The 15,955-nt window shown below is 47.5% G+C and overlaps 2 protein-coding genes across 8 annotated transcripts in view; both read left to right on the plus strand.

Annotated features, from left to right (window-relative positions):
- Positions 1-4,521, plus strand: part of RPRD2 (regulation of nuclear pre-mRNA domain containing 2) — a 90,156-nt gene extending 85,635 nt beyond the window's left edge. Inside the window, exons 12-13 of the mRNA XM_060029252.1 lie at positions 3,364-3,552; positions 4,489-4,521. Of these exons, the coding sequence (XP_059885235.1) occupies positions 3,364-3,457 (94 nt within the window). The 3' untranslated portion in view covers positions 3,458-3,552; positions 4,489-4,521. The remainder of the gene's footprint in view (positions 1-3,363; positions 3,553-4,488) is intronic.
- TARS2 (threonyl-tRNA synthetase 2, mitochondrial) lies at positions 4,451-15,833 on the plus strand. 7 transcript variants are annotated; one of them, XM_060029293.1, is made up of 18 exons: positions 4,454-4,766; positions 5,091-5,287; positions 5,605-5,728; positions 6,406-6,530; positions 7,313-7,430; positions 7,549-7,613; positions 7,868-7,946; positions 9,127-9,273; positions 9,464-9,562; positions 9,866-10,083; positions 10,562-10,724; positions 10,942-11,079; positions 11,262-11,339; positions 13,243-13,343; positions 13,552-13,653; positions 13,828-13,900; positions 14,381-14,505; positions 15,466-15,623. In XM_060029293.1, the coding sequence occupies exons 1-18, from the start codon at positions 4,701-4,703 to the stop codon at positions 15,488-15,490; spliced, it is 2,043 nt and encodes a 680-aa protein (XP_059885276.1). In that variant the 5' UTR covers positions 4,454-4,700; the 3' UTR covers positions 15,491-15,623. The 7 variants fall into 7 exon arrangements, 5 of the variants coding, with proteins under 5 accessions (XP_059885287.1, XP_059885292.1, XP_059885276.1 ...); XM_060029298.1 differs by having other exon boundaries at positions 14,381-14,495; positions 14,915-15,586; XM_060029291.1 differs by having other exon boundaries at positions 4,462-4,766; positions 14,381-14,495; positions 15,466-15,833.
- The last annotated feature ends 122 nt before the right edge of the window (positions 15,834-15,955 follow it).

Consider the following 15,955-nt stretch of genomic DNA (forward strand, 5'->3'; position numbering starts at 1 on the left):
GGTAGTGGTGATAGGGATCCTTCTGGTCAATTCTTTGCCCACATCTGCCCTTCTTGCATATTGACAGTCTGTCATACAGAAGCTACACTCAACCCCTCTCTCTTGCCCCATCCCTTTTTCATAACCCAGGGAGGCTTAATAAATCGAATGTTGGCTTAAGGGTTAAAGAGAGTTGCTGCGTCTGGACCAGGCTGGGTCACTGGCAGGGTAGAATGCTCTAAATAGCAGCCTTGAATACGTGAAGCTACAGATGTGTCACCAGACACTTCGGAAATAGCCTAGGAACACGCCCAGCAGGTAGGGTGTACCACTATGCCAGCTGCTTCTGGAATCTGGCTCACCCTTACTTCCTGGTCCCCAGTTGGGACCTTGACTTGCCCTCCTGATTCCTGTCTTCACCCCAAGGAAGCAACAGCTTTTAGAATTCCTCATCGGCCTTTCTGAGCATGTTGAAAATACATAACTTCCCCAAAATTGTTCTATTTAAGCCAATATGGTATAGAAGGAATGAGTTACCCCCTCATGTATGTAGACAGAATAACATAAACACTATCTGAGTAGGTTTTAGGGTATTGAGGCGTTTCTCATACTTGTTTATGAGTAACTGTATGGACAAGTCCGGTCAGCTGCTGTTTACAATTGCTGAGTAATAACTCATTGAGTCTGCACAGACAAAGCTGCAAGAGGGATACCCGTAAGTGAGATGGCTCCTAAGTAAACATCCTGTTCTCTCCCCACGTAGAAGTAGAAAGAAGCACATAATGCCTTAAAGGAAAGGAGCAAGTGCAATGTAGAATTAAATATCAATTTCTGACGAACTGCTGGGGGAGGACAGAAGAAACCTTTAATGCTTAGTTACAAGTTTGAGGGGAAGGGGATAAGAAGGCTGAGATCTATCTAGAAACTGATATTACAGTTACCTTACGGTTCTATTTTATTTTTTTCCTGTCCTTTCCCTTTGTTATCACTGTGGCAAGAGTCAAACGTTGAGAACACAGATATGGGTGGAGGGGCTAGTGAGCAGTGCCAACAGAGAGAACAAATACAGGCTGCAGTTGTTTGTGTCTGACTTAAAAGGGTGTTGGCTAAACCAGTACACCCTGGATCTGCTGAGGTTCCTAGCAAATTAGATGTTCCAACCACATTACCTCCTTTCCCTTCCCCATTGGATCCCCTTCTTTTTGAGAATTAAGTCCTTTGCCACATAATTTGTGGGAAGGAGATAAGACTTGAAACTTCCTACATTTTTTTTCTTGGAGTATTTCAGTTGGAATGGGTAGAAAGAAGATGGGCAGCATCCAGTTCCTTCTGTTTTCTCCTCCCCTGGCTAGGAATCCTTTGCATCCACATGAGGCAATACTTAAGGTCCCATTTTCTAGGTAGCCAATCATTGTCAAAGGCAGTAGAGATTAAGGAAGTATTAATTTGAAATCTTGGTTTTTTGGGTAGTGGGCCATAGTTGTATGTAATCTTCCGTAGATGTAGCTAGGGCCTTCTTTCAGAGTACTTTGCTCTTTGCTTTGGTTTTGTTTTTCCTTCAGTATCAAACAAGTTGGCACTGACTCCTGTGTTTGGGAGACTTCATATTTTTCCGTTGGTCTTGACCTGACCAACCAGGGTCATTTAAAAGGCAGGGTGAAAAAAAAAAAAAAAAAAAAAAGGCAGGGTGGAGGTGGCTGTTTCCTTGTTTCTCAGGCTCAAGAAATGTCTTGGGAAAGGGAAATGTTAGTAGAGATTTTTAGGTGAGCCAAAGGTTTTGTCTTCAAAGTTCAATATATCCCCATGCTCTGGGTAGGAAGCTTCCCCCTCTTGATTTATTCAGCAAACTTGGCTGGACTTTCTCTTTGTAGCATCTTTAAGGCAAAGTTAAAGTTTGGCTGCGTCCTAGATCTTCATTACTAAAGAAAAAAAAATTTTTTTTAACCTAAACTCCCCACAGTACCTACTGTAGGCTTAACCACTTGGCTAGTTCTTTGGGCCGCAAAAGCATTTGGTGGCAATGATGTAAACCTTTCTTTATGTATTTTACCTTTTTACATTTCTCTCTTTTACCTCCAATATCTTTTAAAATTTCTTTGGTGCAGGGAAATTTTGCTTCTAAAAACTAAGATTTGGAGGTAATGTGTTGATCCTGATAACAAGTGGGAAATGTACTTTACCTTCAATGGAGAGAATTCTTACAAATAGTTTAACATTATAAAAGCAGTACCTCCTCAACCAAAGCTTTAGCTAACAGGATGTCTATTCTAAAAGTGGAGTAAAGCTGAGAATTTCCCAAAATTAAGGGTCCAGTATACCCTTTACTGAGGATTCCCTTTTCCCTAGACTTCTGTGAAATCTTCTGCCATTATTTCCTAAACTCTTCTTTTTCCTTAACCTTAGTGTGGTAGAGGATATTTGGTAAGATGCCTCTTTGCCTCTTTTCTTGGCTTTCTATTGGACCTTTTTCTCCACCCTATATTAAAGACCTCTTAGGCCCCAGAGGCTCCTAGAAGTGTACCCTGGAGAGACAAAAAGCTGTGCTACCAAACATGATGCATTATGATTATCCTGGTCCCTGAGAGACAGCATAGTATGGCAGAACACAGGCCTTGGTTTCAGACGGACTGCAGCTTGACTTGCCTGAGAGTCATTTTCAATGTTTTAAAGGGAGCGTAAGAAGAGCTACTACTTGTCGGGGTTCTAGGAGTTCAATGAGATAGTGAAGCATGGTACTTCGCACATAGTAAAATTCCGAGGCTGAGACATGCTAGTCATAGATCAGAATCACTGTGAAGGACCAGTGCTTGATGCGTTGGCCTTAGCTAGCTTGCTTTTGCCTGCTTGCTTGCTGGCTTGCTTGCCACACAGGGAGGAATGGAATAACTTGACATCCCTTCCTTCCTCCCTCCACTGCAAAACAGGTTACATACGTGATGATATAGTAGTTGATTCATTGGCACCTCCTGAGCACTCAGCTCAGTGCATTGCACACAGTAAGCAGTCAGTAAATGTTTGAGAGATGAGTGCCAGGAGCTACCATAACTGTAATCTACTTATTCCACCATCCCTCTACTATCCTTACAAAGTAGAATGATTGAAGAAGGTGTGTATCAGTATATGAATACTTTGGACTTTTGAGTCAGTACAGTGATTGGTGTATTCTTAAGTCAATAATTATTTATTGAGCAGCTACCAATTTGTTGCCTGCAATGTAACACTCCCCTGTCCCTTTTGGTGCAGAGCCATGGGTAAAGTTTGTCACACTTTCTGAATGCCATTTAAAAATTCTCCCTACCTTTTCCCAAACACACACACACACACACACACACACAAAGTAATCTTCCTCTTCCACAGTCTTGTTTATTTCTTTTTGTATTTCAGGGTGTGTAACATACCAGAAGATGGAGCCAAGATCCAGGGTGGTGCCTGTGACTCAGATCAACTGCTGCCTCTCTCAGAACCTCTGGAAACTTAGATTAAACATCTTTCTCTGACAGCTTTTCCTCCACAATCCTTGATAACGTCACCATTGGAAACTTGAGAACCAACTCCAACCAGCCCCACCCCCAGGTGAGGGGACTAATGGGAATTACTGAGAACCTCACAGCTGTCCCCAAATCCATTTCCCCTCATACTTTACTACATATCTGGTTGTGTTTCAATTTTTATTGTGTAAAACAAATCAAATATACCTAGTACTGTGTTCTGGATATAGCAGGGAGAGGGAAGAGAAGGGATAAAGGAAGTTGAGAGCTAGAATGGGAATGAGTGGCAAAGGTCTTGTGTAGGAAGCAGAGAGCTAAGATTCTAGGGTCAGGCACTTCTTTCTGAAGTGAAGAGGGAGTTGCATTGGAGTAAACTCTATTACCAGAGAAAGTCTGGTGTGGTAGAAGAATACAAGATGTGGATTCAGAATCCAGCGTCAGTGCTTACTGTTTGGCCTTAAACCACTTACCTTCTCTGACCTTAAATTCCTCATCTTTAAGATTAAGAGGTTTCTAAGGTCCCTATTTAAGCACGATGAGTATGAAGGAACTCCAAGGAGTGCCCTCTGCAGATTTTTCGCTCTAGCCCCAAAGCGGTTATATTCATTTGTTCTCATAGCTTGTAGCTATTGTTGCCCATTACTGTGTACCATGCAGTATATTAGGCGATTTACATAAAATTAACCTCAACAATTCAGAATGATAACTATTATTATTCCCATTTTATAGATAAGAAAATTGAAGCTTATTAGAAATTAATTTACCCAAAATTACATAGCGATCCAGGATTTACACTAGGTCTGTCTTGTCCCAAAGTCTATGCTTTTACCTGTTACCTACCTGCCAGTGGAGACTACGTAAAAGAAAATGGTTAAAAGAAAATAACTACCCTTTCTAATCTGTTTTTCTCCCGCTCGCACTCTGGAGAATTTTCCTGCCCCTGCCCTCAAAGCCGCAGGATATCTTATTGCTACTTTGGTCTGAAACTACAGGTCTCTGGAATTGCCCATATGTGTAACAGTTTAGGTCTTCCGGTCAGCCGGAACCAGTCGCAACGCTGCTCTCGCTGTGTGGGGTGTACCTCTTCGGAGTTCCTGGAGGTGGTCCCAGACTGGAGTGGCAGCTGTAATAACCAATAGGCATGGACGTTGTTGGGCCGGGAGCCAATGAGGAATCTGGCGATGGAGAAGCGGCGATCATTTATTTGAGGATGTAGGACGGGTCTGAAGGAAAATGGGGCTGTGTCAGAGGTGGCGGCGGCTTCGGATCCCAGGGTTACAAGCCTGCGGGCTGCACACGGTGCGTGAGGTACCCAAAGATTCCGAACCACATTGGACCCAGCCCAGCGGAACCCCAAAGTGTAGGCTCTCAACCCAGCCTGACCCCCTCTACTCCCGCCCTGCGTCTCCAGACCCGGCTACTGTAGCCCTTAGATGCCATCTTTTTCCTAGGGTCAGCAGCCTGCGGGGCCTAGGGCTCCCAGCTTAGGACCCGTTATCACCCAGTCCTTTTAAAGACTAGAGATTAGGACCACGGCCACATAAATGTTCTAATTTCCCACCGTCCCCAATCCCAAGAAGGAATGGTGGGACATGTGTTACCTCCTAACATCTTTCCCTCCAGGCAGCTGTGCCGACCCCTCCACACTGGTTGGTAGAGCGGCTTGGCCTTTTTGAGCAGCTATGGACTGCTCAGGTAAAGAGGTTAGCAAGCCTGGCACAGAAGGAACACCGGACTATCAAGATATCACTTCCTGGAGGCCAGAAAGTGGATGCTGTGGCATGGAACACAACCCCTTACCAACTAGCCCAGCAGATCAGGTATCAGGCCCATTCTGTACCTACCAGGATAATCCTTCTATCTCTGTACTTTCTCGATTTGAGCAGGGAAAGAGCTCTGTATGTTTATTCCATTCCCATCAAGACAGCTTTTCCTGCTGATCCCTTTTTTTTATCTGCATTAGTTTCATAGTCTCTGCCCTTCCTCTATTATGCATGGGGGAAAACAACGATAGGTTCTGTTGCTCTGGTAACACATTTCCCCTTTCAAGTTTGGAGTTGCTAAGAGATTAGTCCCTCTCTACCCCTTTGGATGGTAACCTTGTTTTTCTCTTTTTCCCCATCCCCCACTGCTGAAGTTCTAAACTGGCAGATACTGCAGTGGCTGCTCAAGTGAATGGAGAACCTTATGATCTGGAGCGGCCCTTAGAGACAGATTCTGACCTCAGATTTCTGACATTCGATTCTGCAGAGGGGAAAGCAGTAAGTTTCTTCCTTATCAGGGATACAGTGGCTACTAAACGAAGAGATGTTTAAGTGGGCACTTATAGCATTTATTTCTTTTGCCTCAGTTTCTCCATTTGCAGTTGAGAGGGAGGCCTACCACAGATTGCTTGTCTTGATTATTCCTGGCTAAGCTGGAAACTTAGGGTGAAAGTTTTTACTTAGCCTGGGTCTGTTAAGCAGTGATCATTGTGCTAGTGAAAGGGAGAGATATAAAGTTGAAAATAGAGGATGATATGCCACGTTAGCCCTCCAACTCTTGAGACATGCATTATAAGTCATCTGTAGCATGTATTTAATTTTAATGTGGCTTGCACAACCAAGCACATCACCTGGCCTCCTCTCCACTTTTTCATGTCAGCTTGGATGGCATGAAAACTGACTAGCCTCCTACTATGCTCTAGAACCGGAAGCACTGAGGAGTGAGGCTTACTCTCTTCTGTGCGTTGCTTCTAGTGGCCTTCTTTCTTTTCTATTCAGTTGTTTTTGTTTTCATTTTACTTTTTACTATTTAGTGGTCACCCCAAAGTCAGGTTCCCCATTTTGTGATAGTTATTCATACTAGTTTCATGCCAGCTTCTCTGAGGGGAGGATCCGAGAGCTAGGGGCTAAAGGAGAAGGTTAGGAACTCATGAACTCCTTTCTTGTGAACCCAGGTATTCTGGCACTCCAGTACCCATGTCCTGGGGGCAGCAGCTGAACAACTTCTAGGTGCTGTTCTCTGTCAAGGTCCAAGCACAGGATGTGGCTTTTACCATGATTTCTTCCTTGGAAAGGAACGGTGAGTAGTGCAAGGAAGGAGGAGAATGATTCTGGAGTGGTTTCTTTTTCAAAGATTTCACCATATTTTACTTTATTTTTCTGTTTTTTTGAGCTATAGTTGATAAATAAAATTGTAATATAAAGTGTACACATGGTGATTTGATGCATGTATACATTGTGAAAGGATTCCCACAATCGAGTTAATTATCACATGCTTTTTTGTGTGTGTGTGAGAATGCTTAAGGTGGGCTCTTAGCAAATTTCACTTATGCAATACAGAATTTATCGACTATAGCCACCATGCTATACATTAGTTTTTCAGACCTTATTCATCTTATAACTGAAAGTTTGTACCTCTTTCCTGGGGTGTTTTCTGAGGCCTTTTTCTGGGGCCTCAGGCATGTTCAGTTCGGAGGAGAAAGAAAGCTAGGGGCGGGTCCCTCCATGCCTCAACTGTGACGTAGGTACCACTTTCTCCACTAGTCCATGTCTTTCCTTTTCTAAATCTGCTTGAAACTTACCTTCTCTAGCTTTTATGAATTCTTCAACTTTTACTTCATCCCTCATTACTGTTGCTCTAGTTTTCTTTATCCAGATTGCCTGCACACAACATTTAATTTCGTACAAAGAGCTTTTGCTCCAGCTGTAAACTTTGTACCTGATTTCCTATTTGTTTTCCCCTAGTCTGTTTGTCTTTGCCAATAGTTTTAGATGTTTTTGGAAGGCAGGATTTCATCCCATGGCCAACACCCAGGTGATGCTCCTTAGAGGATGGAAGCCAACCAACCCTCATCTTTCCAGGACGATCAAGGGCTCAGAGCTGCCTGTTTTGGAACGGATTTGTCAGGAACTTGCAGCTGCTGCTCAACCCTTCCGGAGACTAGAGGCTTCCCAGGATCAGCTTCGGCAGCTCTTCAAGGTGGAGTGGAGACACACAAGTTTAGGAGGATAATCTAGAGACATGAGGGAAGGAGTGGCTCTCTCTCAGGACTTATTCGTGGGAATAAAGACTTGTCTTCACTCTTCCCTTCTTCCAGGATAACCCCTTTAAGCTTCACCTGATCGAGGAGAAAGTGACAGGTCCAACGGCAACAGTATATGGGTGAGAGCTGTCAAGATTGAGGAAAACAGGGAGAGGTGGGGATGCACTAAAGAAGGCCAGAAATGGGATAAGGGAAAGAAGATAGAAGGTAATCTGTTGCTCCCAAAAAAGAAATGGGAATTGATTTTTATCTCCCATTGCTTTCTCTGTGGAATAGTTCTTTATGTCTCTTTCTGTCAGCTAAACACCCTAGAGGGAGAATCCTAGAAGCTCAAGAATCTGGAAATCACTAACTGGCCCCTTCTTTCTCCCAGGTGTGGTATGTTGGTTGATCTGTGCAGAGGCCCCCACCTTCGGCATACTGGACAGATTGGAGGCCTGAAGCTGCTATCGGTCAGTTGTGAGGGCTGGGTTAGGTTGAGATTACTGTTTTCCCTGGAGTGAGCTGGCGAATGGGAAGGTGATCCTCTCTGCCAACCCCTTTTCTGCTCTGATAGCTAAGGGGGGCAATCCAGAAATAGAAACTTTGTCCCTGCCTTTTAGAAATCCCCATCTGATGACAGATACTGGACACCCTGCCAGGGCCCAGAAGCCAATTCCGAGTCCATAGTCAGACATTAGCACTAAGGGAGATGGCGAGGGAGGGCACGATCAGGCTGGACACGGTCATGTAGGGAAGGCTCCTGTGGAGAGAGCCAGTGTGGAACACCATTTGACAGCCACAGAGAGAATACTCTTAAGTCAAAGGCCTGCCCTTTCTGAAAATATTGCTCCTGGGCAAGGTGAGCTATTAGTCGGAATAGGAGCAGAGAGAGAGGGGAGAGGCAGATGTGCAGAGCAGAAAGCCCTGGACTGAAAACCTAGGCATCTGTTCTTAGTCCTGTCTCTGCCACTGATGAAGTATACGGCCTTGGGTAAATCTCCTTACACGTTTTCCCCATCTATAAAATGAAGCTGTTGATTCCTGTCCTACCAGTAAATCCACATCATAGAGACAAAACCAACTAACGCAAGAGAAAGTGTTTGAGGAAAAGTTAAAAGTGCTATAAAATGCAGGCTGTTCCTTATTAGTACCATACAATTGTTCAAGGAAAGAACAAGCAGAGGCATTTGAATTTCATGGATCCAGGAACAGGACCTAGTGTGGGAGACTGAGTTTTCTAGCAGCTGTATGGGAGATTGATAAGGGGATGGATAGACTAATATTTGACCAGAACTTAGGGTTACTTCCCTGAGCAGTCATTGATTAGAAGGGAAAGGAACAAAGTACACGGGTGCTGGTAGGGCAGTGGTAGTGAGAATGGGGACAAAAAGAGGTGGCAGGGTAAGGTTAGAATTCAGCAGGACATATGTAGAAATCAAGGCTCAGGCACCTCCGGGGTGATATACATGGCAGGGGGTGTCTGGAGGATGGCGGGGGCCATCCTCCTGGTGGTGATGGTGGGAAAAGTAGAGACAGAGAGATGAGATGGGATCGTTGTCATACCTGTGATGCTTATGCTCAGAGTATCATATGAGGATTGAAAGAGGGGTTGTCCTCATCTTCCCTTTGACTCCCTTTGTCCTCCCACAGAACTCATCGTCCTTATGGAGGTTTTCCGGCACCCCAGAGACACTGCAGAGAGTGTCAGGGATTTCCTTCCCCACTGCAGAGGAGCTGAGGGCCTGGGAAGAGTGGAGGGAGGAAGCAGAGTTACGGGACCACCGGCGCATTGGGAAGGTACAGAGACTGGGAAAATGGGGGCAGGGTGGGGGTGATGATGAGGGTTGGAGAGAGATGAAGGAACCTGACTGTGAAGTTGAGAGCACATTCGGAATCCCGCAGACTGAGCAGCTTGGTCAGTTATCTCTTCTGGGTTCCCAAGTCCCCGCTTCCCCGTTGAAGTGACCGTTGCCGTTCCCGACTCCAGGAACAGGAGCTCTTCTTCTTCCATGAACTGAGCCCCGGGAGCTGCTTCTTCCTGCCTCGAGGGACAAGGGTGTATAATGTACTCGTGGCTTTTATCAGGGTAAGGAGGACCCATGTTCAGGGGAAGGAAGACTGGGTAGGGACTGAGGGCCTAGAAGAAGCCATGTGTTTAAAAGAGGGGGATTAGAAGTTTAAACATAAATATTGTAAAGTGCTAGTGACTTTTATCAAGGGCCTAGAAATGTGTGGTCTACAGTGAGGAGCATAGTGAGGGAGGATGGTGCTTACTAGGTTGTAGCTGTGTTCAGCATGACCTGAGAGCCCAGAAGAATCACACAGCTGCCATCTTGCTTCCTCTCCCCCTAGTCACTCTGGCCTTCCATGTCTGTACCCTCCTCTCTAGGCCGAGTACACCCGCCGTGGTTTCTCAGAAGTGAAAACCCCCACGCTGTTTTCTACGAAACTCTGGGAACTGTCAGGGCACTGGGAGCATTACCGGGAAGACATGTTTGCCCTGCAGCCCCCAGACTCTGACAGCCATGCCGGCTCCCAGAGTGACCACTCTACCAGCCATCCCACAGGCACGCTTGCCCTCAAGCCCATGAACTGCCCTGCGCACTGGTGAGCTGGGATCCAGGAGACCTGGGTCCTCCCAGGGCTAGGGCTAGGCACCTGGTTACTAAGTACTAAGTTGTAGAAAACTTGGAATCGTATTGGAACACTTGATTTGAGTCTTGAATCTGCCCTGTAGCTCCCTATGTGAATTTGGAAAAATCATTGCACCTCCCTAAGCCTCAGTCTCCTCATGTGTAATATCAAGGGTTTGGAGTTGCTGTCTAAGGTTCTTCTTTCAGTTCAGTGCCTATCACAGCACAGGGGCACAGTAAGTGATGTCTGTTATTGTTGTTACTGAGATTCACTTTTGAACCAGGCAGGGCCCAGATGGTGATGAGTGGGATTGACAGGACTCAGGCATGCCGAGGCTGGAGAGCGCGTTAGCTGATGGTGCAGAGAAGGGAAGCAAGCAGCCTGGGCGGAGGAGAAGTCTTCAGGGGCTAGTTTTCCCTGTGGCCCTGACTCCTCCCCACCCCAACCTCAGCCTGATGTTCGCCCACCGGCCCAGATCCTGGCGAGAGCTGCCCCTGCGACTGGCCGACTTCGGGGCCTTGCACCGGGCCGAGGCCTCTGGCAGTCTGGGGGGACTGACCCGGCTACGGCGCTTCCAGCAAGATGACGCTCACATCTTCTGTGCACCCGATCAGGTGGCCCTTCCCCAGCTCCACCAGAGCATTTCTAAGCTGCCTTTCATTCTCCTTGTGAACTGCCAACATTCCTGACTCTCAGTTGCCCTCTTTATATATGATAATTTAGCTACATTCTATCGCAGCCTTTCCTTTATGTTTTTGCCCTCTTTTCCCCAAACTACCACCACCCCAGAGCTCTAGCTAGCACACAGCTTATCTGTCCTTATTCCCCCAGCTGGAAGCAGAGATCCGAGGCTGTCTTGATTTCCTCCGCTCTGTCTACACTGTCCTTGGGTTCTCCTTCCGCTTGGCACTGTCTACCCGGCCATCTGGCTTCCTGGGAGAGCCTTGCCTTTGGGACCAGGCTGAGCAGGTGAGCAGGTGGTAGGGAAGCAGAGGCAGATAAACCAGTCTCTGATGGAAGGAGAGGGGAGATGGGAATCAGGGTCCCTGGTAGAGGCGTATGCTGAGAGGGTCACTGTTGGGGACTAGAGGGATCTGTTGCTCATAAAGTTTAAGATGACATATTCCTCTCTTGTATCCTTTCCTCTAAAGGTCCTTCAACAGGCCCTAGAAGAATTTGGAGAACCCTGGGACCTCAACCCTGGAGATGGTGCCTTCTATGGGCCTAAGGTAAGCTGGGGACCGTGGTTAGAGTCTTATTTATTCCTTTTTTTGTTTTATTAACTGTTTAATAGATACGAAGGAATGTTTTTAAATTTGTGTAAGATATAAAGAAGAGCAGTACATCTCCCGCTCTCATGGAACTTAGGTCTGGTGAGGGCTCTGAGAGGTAAATAGGGTGTTTCAGCACCGTGGGATCAGTGCTGTGTAGGTACTAAGGGGGCACGTTACTCAGGAGGGTCAGGAAAGGCTTCCCATAGGAATCTCTTTCCGATCTGAAAGGTAATCGTTGGCCAAGTAAAAAGGTGCTTCAGGAGGGAATGTTGGGGGCTTCCCTGGTGGCGCAATGGTTGAGAGTCCGCCTGCCGATGCAGGGGACACGGGTTCGTGCCCCGGTCAGGGAAGATCCCACATGCCGCAGAGCGGCTAGGCCCGTGAGCCATGGCCGCTGAGCCCGCGCGTCCAGAGCCTGTGCTCCACAGTGGGAGAGGCCACAACAGTGAGAGGCCCGCATACAGAAAAAAAAGGGAGGGAACGTTGTAGGCAGAGGCTGGGGCGAAGAGTAAAAACTCACATGGCAAATTGGAAGAGGTGAAAGAAGTCAGGGAAAAAGGACTGTAAAGTGTCTGCTGGATTTAGTGAAAAGGCTGTTAGGTTTTGAGGGTCCATTTTTCAGTAAAGTGGGGACTGGATGTGGAGTCAGAAGTGAATGAATGAACCTAACACTTCCAAGAACATTGGCTCTTATAAAGGCAAAGGAGAGTAGCTGGCAGATCCAAAGAGATGTTGATGAAGGGAGAGACTTGAGAATGTTTAAATGCCGTGATGAGAGGGAGCCTGTTTGGGTCAGGGAGAAGTCGAAGTTGTAGAAGGGGTTTCAGTAGAGGAAAGTTTCTGGGGAGTCTTGAGGGTTGGGATCCAGAGCCCTTCACAGAAAGAAGCACCTGTGCTGTTGTTTAGGGGGTAGAAGGAAAGGCTTGGGGGTAGGTGCCAGGATATTTATAGGTGTGGTGACAGAAGTTGAGACATTTTCCCATCTCATGATACCAACTATCAGAATTCTCCATGAGATGGGAGGCAGGATCATTTGCTGAGATAGGAGTGGAGAATAGGAGAGTTGTCAGTGCGGGGGTTGAGGATGGGAAGAGAGGAGAAAGCTTGAAAATCCTTGAGGAGAACAGGATGCAGAGCTGATTAGGGCAGCCAGAGGATTGCAGGCAGCAGCAAGGGTTCAATTGAGGTTCACAACAGCGACTTGCATCAGTTGCTGTTTTTGCGTCTGTGTGGTGTGTGGCGTGTTGGGCAGCACTGGGCACTTCTGTTCCAGGGCCAAGGAGGTGGGATGCTAGGGTGCCACCAGGGTGGGGTTTTGTCATGTGGATGTGACAGAAGAACAGTGATACCAGGGAACCAGGGAGAGTGGTTACAGCTGCATGGGGAAAGAAACAGGGGTGGGAGAGGCTGAGAGGCCTGTGAATGGGAAGAAAAATGAGGAGTTAAGGAGCCGAGAGATTGAAGAGCCATTAATAGGAATAATTGTCAGAGCTGGAAGGACAAGAGATAGTAATCAGAGCAGGTGTCTGATGGACTGTTTCAGAGGTGCAGCCATTCTGGGCGATGACAACATGAAGGATGTAGCCATAGTGTGGGTGCGGATGAAGGTCTCTGAGATGAGGAACTCAGGGAATTGAGAGGCCAGGGTGAGGGTGGGCCGTTCATGTGAATGTTGATGTTCCCTAATAATATACCACTATTAAGTGGAAAGAGCCACCGCCAGAGTCTGCAGCACGATGCAGCTGGGTGACACGTCTCTCCACACAGCCTGGGATGTGGCTAGGTAGAAGGAGGTGGCACGCATAATGGAGGATACTGGTTCTGGTTTCTTTCATGTCCTCCCTTCTGTCTCCTCCAGATTGACGTGCACCTCCGCGATGCCCTGGGTCGGCCCCATCAGTGTGGGACAATCCAGCTTGACTTCCAACTGCCCCTGAGATTTGACCTCCAGTACAAGGGGTACAGAACCTTGTCCTGTCCCCTTTTCCCTTGGCCCGTGGAATAGGTGGAGAACAACTTCCCTTTCTGCCTTTGACCCTAAAAACTAAACCACATCCTCCACACCCTCCCTTGCCAGGGCTGAAGATTCTTGGAAACTGGAAGGTGATCTTGGGTGCACATTGTGTGACACTTTTCCATTCCATCCACCCCCCCCTTTCCCTCCAAGGCAGGCGGGGGCCCTGGAGCGTCCAGTCCTCATTCATCGAGCAGTGCTAGGTTCTGTGGAAAGGATGTTGGGAGTGCTGGCGGAAAGCTGCGGGGGAAAATGGTGAGAGCTCTGACTCCCGATTCCTGCTCTGGCCCTCAAGCCAGGTAGTGCGTGCTCCACATCCTGGCTCCCTTCAGACTCCACTTCTGTTTCCTTCTAGAATCTGCTCCCTGCATCCACACTTGGGGTCTGAGCCAGGACAAATAATTTGCCTTCCTCTGTTCTCTCAATCAGGCCACTATGGCTGTCACCATTCCAGGTGGTGGTCATACCTGTGGGGACTGAGCAAGAGGAATATGCCAGGGAGGTGAGGAGTTGGGGGTGAGGATGGGGACGAGCAGTGGGTAGCAGAGGCCACGTGGGGTAGTGAAAGGGGCACGGCACTTGGAATCACAAGACTGCACTCAAATAATAAATGTTAATTGCTGACAACTGAGCACTTGGCACAGAAGGGGCCTTGGAGAAATGTTTGTTTTATTTTTCCTTTCTAGAGAGAAGTAAGGATATGGACAGTACTAGAGTCGAGCAGCTGGTTGGGTAGAGTGGTGTCTAGAAACAGGCAGCGTCCAGGGAGGCCTGGCTCCAGGAGGAGGCCGACAAGGAGGCTGTGGGGCTGGGGAGAGGCCTCAGTGTAGAGAGTGAGGAGGGTTTGTCCCTGAGAACTGGAGAGCCTTGAGGCAAAGGAAGGAGGGGCAGATGGGGGAGCTTGGGGAAAACTGGCATCAGACTGTTCTAGCTCCTCAGCCTTCCGTTAAATCAGGTTCCTGTCAATGATCCTCTACCCCAGGCACAGCGGAGCCTGCAAGCTGCAGGACTGGTTGGCGACCTGGATGCTGACTCCGGACTGACCCTCGGCCGGAGGATCCGCCGGGCTCAGCTTGCCCACTACAATTTTCAGTTCGGTGAGACCGGGTTAGCACAGCCCTCAGAGCCTTGCACTCTTCCACTCGGCCTGTATGTTGTTCTTCCCTGTCTACTACGTTTGGTCATCCGCATATTTGGGTAAATTGCAGCTCATTACCTGAGCTGGGCAGGAGCCAGGATTCAGAACTTCTGAGCCATTTGGACTCTAGGCTCCTTCACCCCCTGACCAGCACCTCTGACCCTCAGAACAGTTTTCTTCTGACCCCCGCCCTAGCTCTTGGTGTCTGTTAGTAATTAGCCAAGGGAGCATCAGAAAGGAACAGGAAGGGTTAATAAGGCGTTAATTAGCTAGCTTTGCTTATTCTAGACCTAGATAGAGTCAGCCCTAAGGGATGAGGAGAAAGGCCTTAAGAAAAATAGTCTAGGCCTACCTTGCTCCTTTTTTTCATTTTCCAAGGTTCAGAGCTCTGTCTTGAAGACAAGGAGTAGGAACGTCTCAGCCAGATTACCTGGATCTCTAGTTTTACACATCCACTCATCCTGCCAGCCTTGGAGCAAGCTGCCCATGATCCCTTGGACTTGCACGTGTGTCATCCACCCTGCCACCCTCCCCTTTCTCTAAAGCACACACACACACACACACACACACACACACGCACGCACGCGCGCGTGCGCGCTCTCTCTCTCTCTCTCTCTCTTTTTCTCTCTCTCTCTGGATCTGCTTCTTGATCTGTTTGTCTTTCTTTGGCTGACCCTACTAGCTCTGACCCCTGGGATCCTGAGTGGAAGTGATAAAGCATGTAAGAGAATGTCTGGAATATTTCTTTATCTCCTCAGGATGACCAGGGAACTGGAGAGCAAAAGATAGCTAAATATATCCTTTCCCGGAACCATGTCTGAGCTCTGCTCTTCCTAAAGATTTCGGTCTCTTAAATTTCTGCATAGCAAAAGGAGATATCCTCTGGATAAATTTGCCTTGAGATTCACAAACCTCCCCTCTTTCTGCAGTGGTTGGCCAGAAAGAGCAGAGTAAGAGAACAGTGAACATTCGGACTCGAGATAATCGTCGACTTGGGGAATGGGACTTGGCCGAGGCTGTACAGCGGCTACTGGAGCTACAGAACACCAGGGTCCCAAATGCTGAAGAAATTTTCTGAGCTTTTGTGTATAGATGTGGCAAAGACCTGTAGGAGCTATCAGGCCCCCTTAACACGGAGGGGCCCAACCTAACTGCCAAGAGTCTGAAGTCCCCCAGACCCCTCAGAACTCGTGTGGAGGCATGAATCTGCTCTCATGAAAAGAGATTTGGTCTGGGGGAAGCTGTAGCTGTTTGGATGTGAGGAGAGTGAAACTAAAAATAATAAACTTGAAGCTACTGGGAATGTGTCTTCATCTCTGACTCCTGATGGGGACATAAAAGGGAGTTTGACTCTGTCTCCCACTCTTTTGTCCTAGGGGGTTGGGGTAATTGAAAAGGGGCAGCCCATGGCTCTCACTG

This window comes from Delphinus delphis, chromosome 1, assembly GCF_949987515.2.
Source record: "Delphinus delphis chromosome 1, mDelDel1.2, whole genome shotgun sequence".
In the NCBI taxonomy this organism is placed as follows: domain Eukaryota; kingdom Metazoa; phylum Chordata; class Mammalia; order Artiodactyla; family Delphinidae; genus Delphinus; species Delphinus delphis.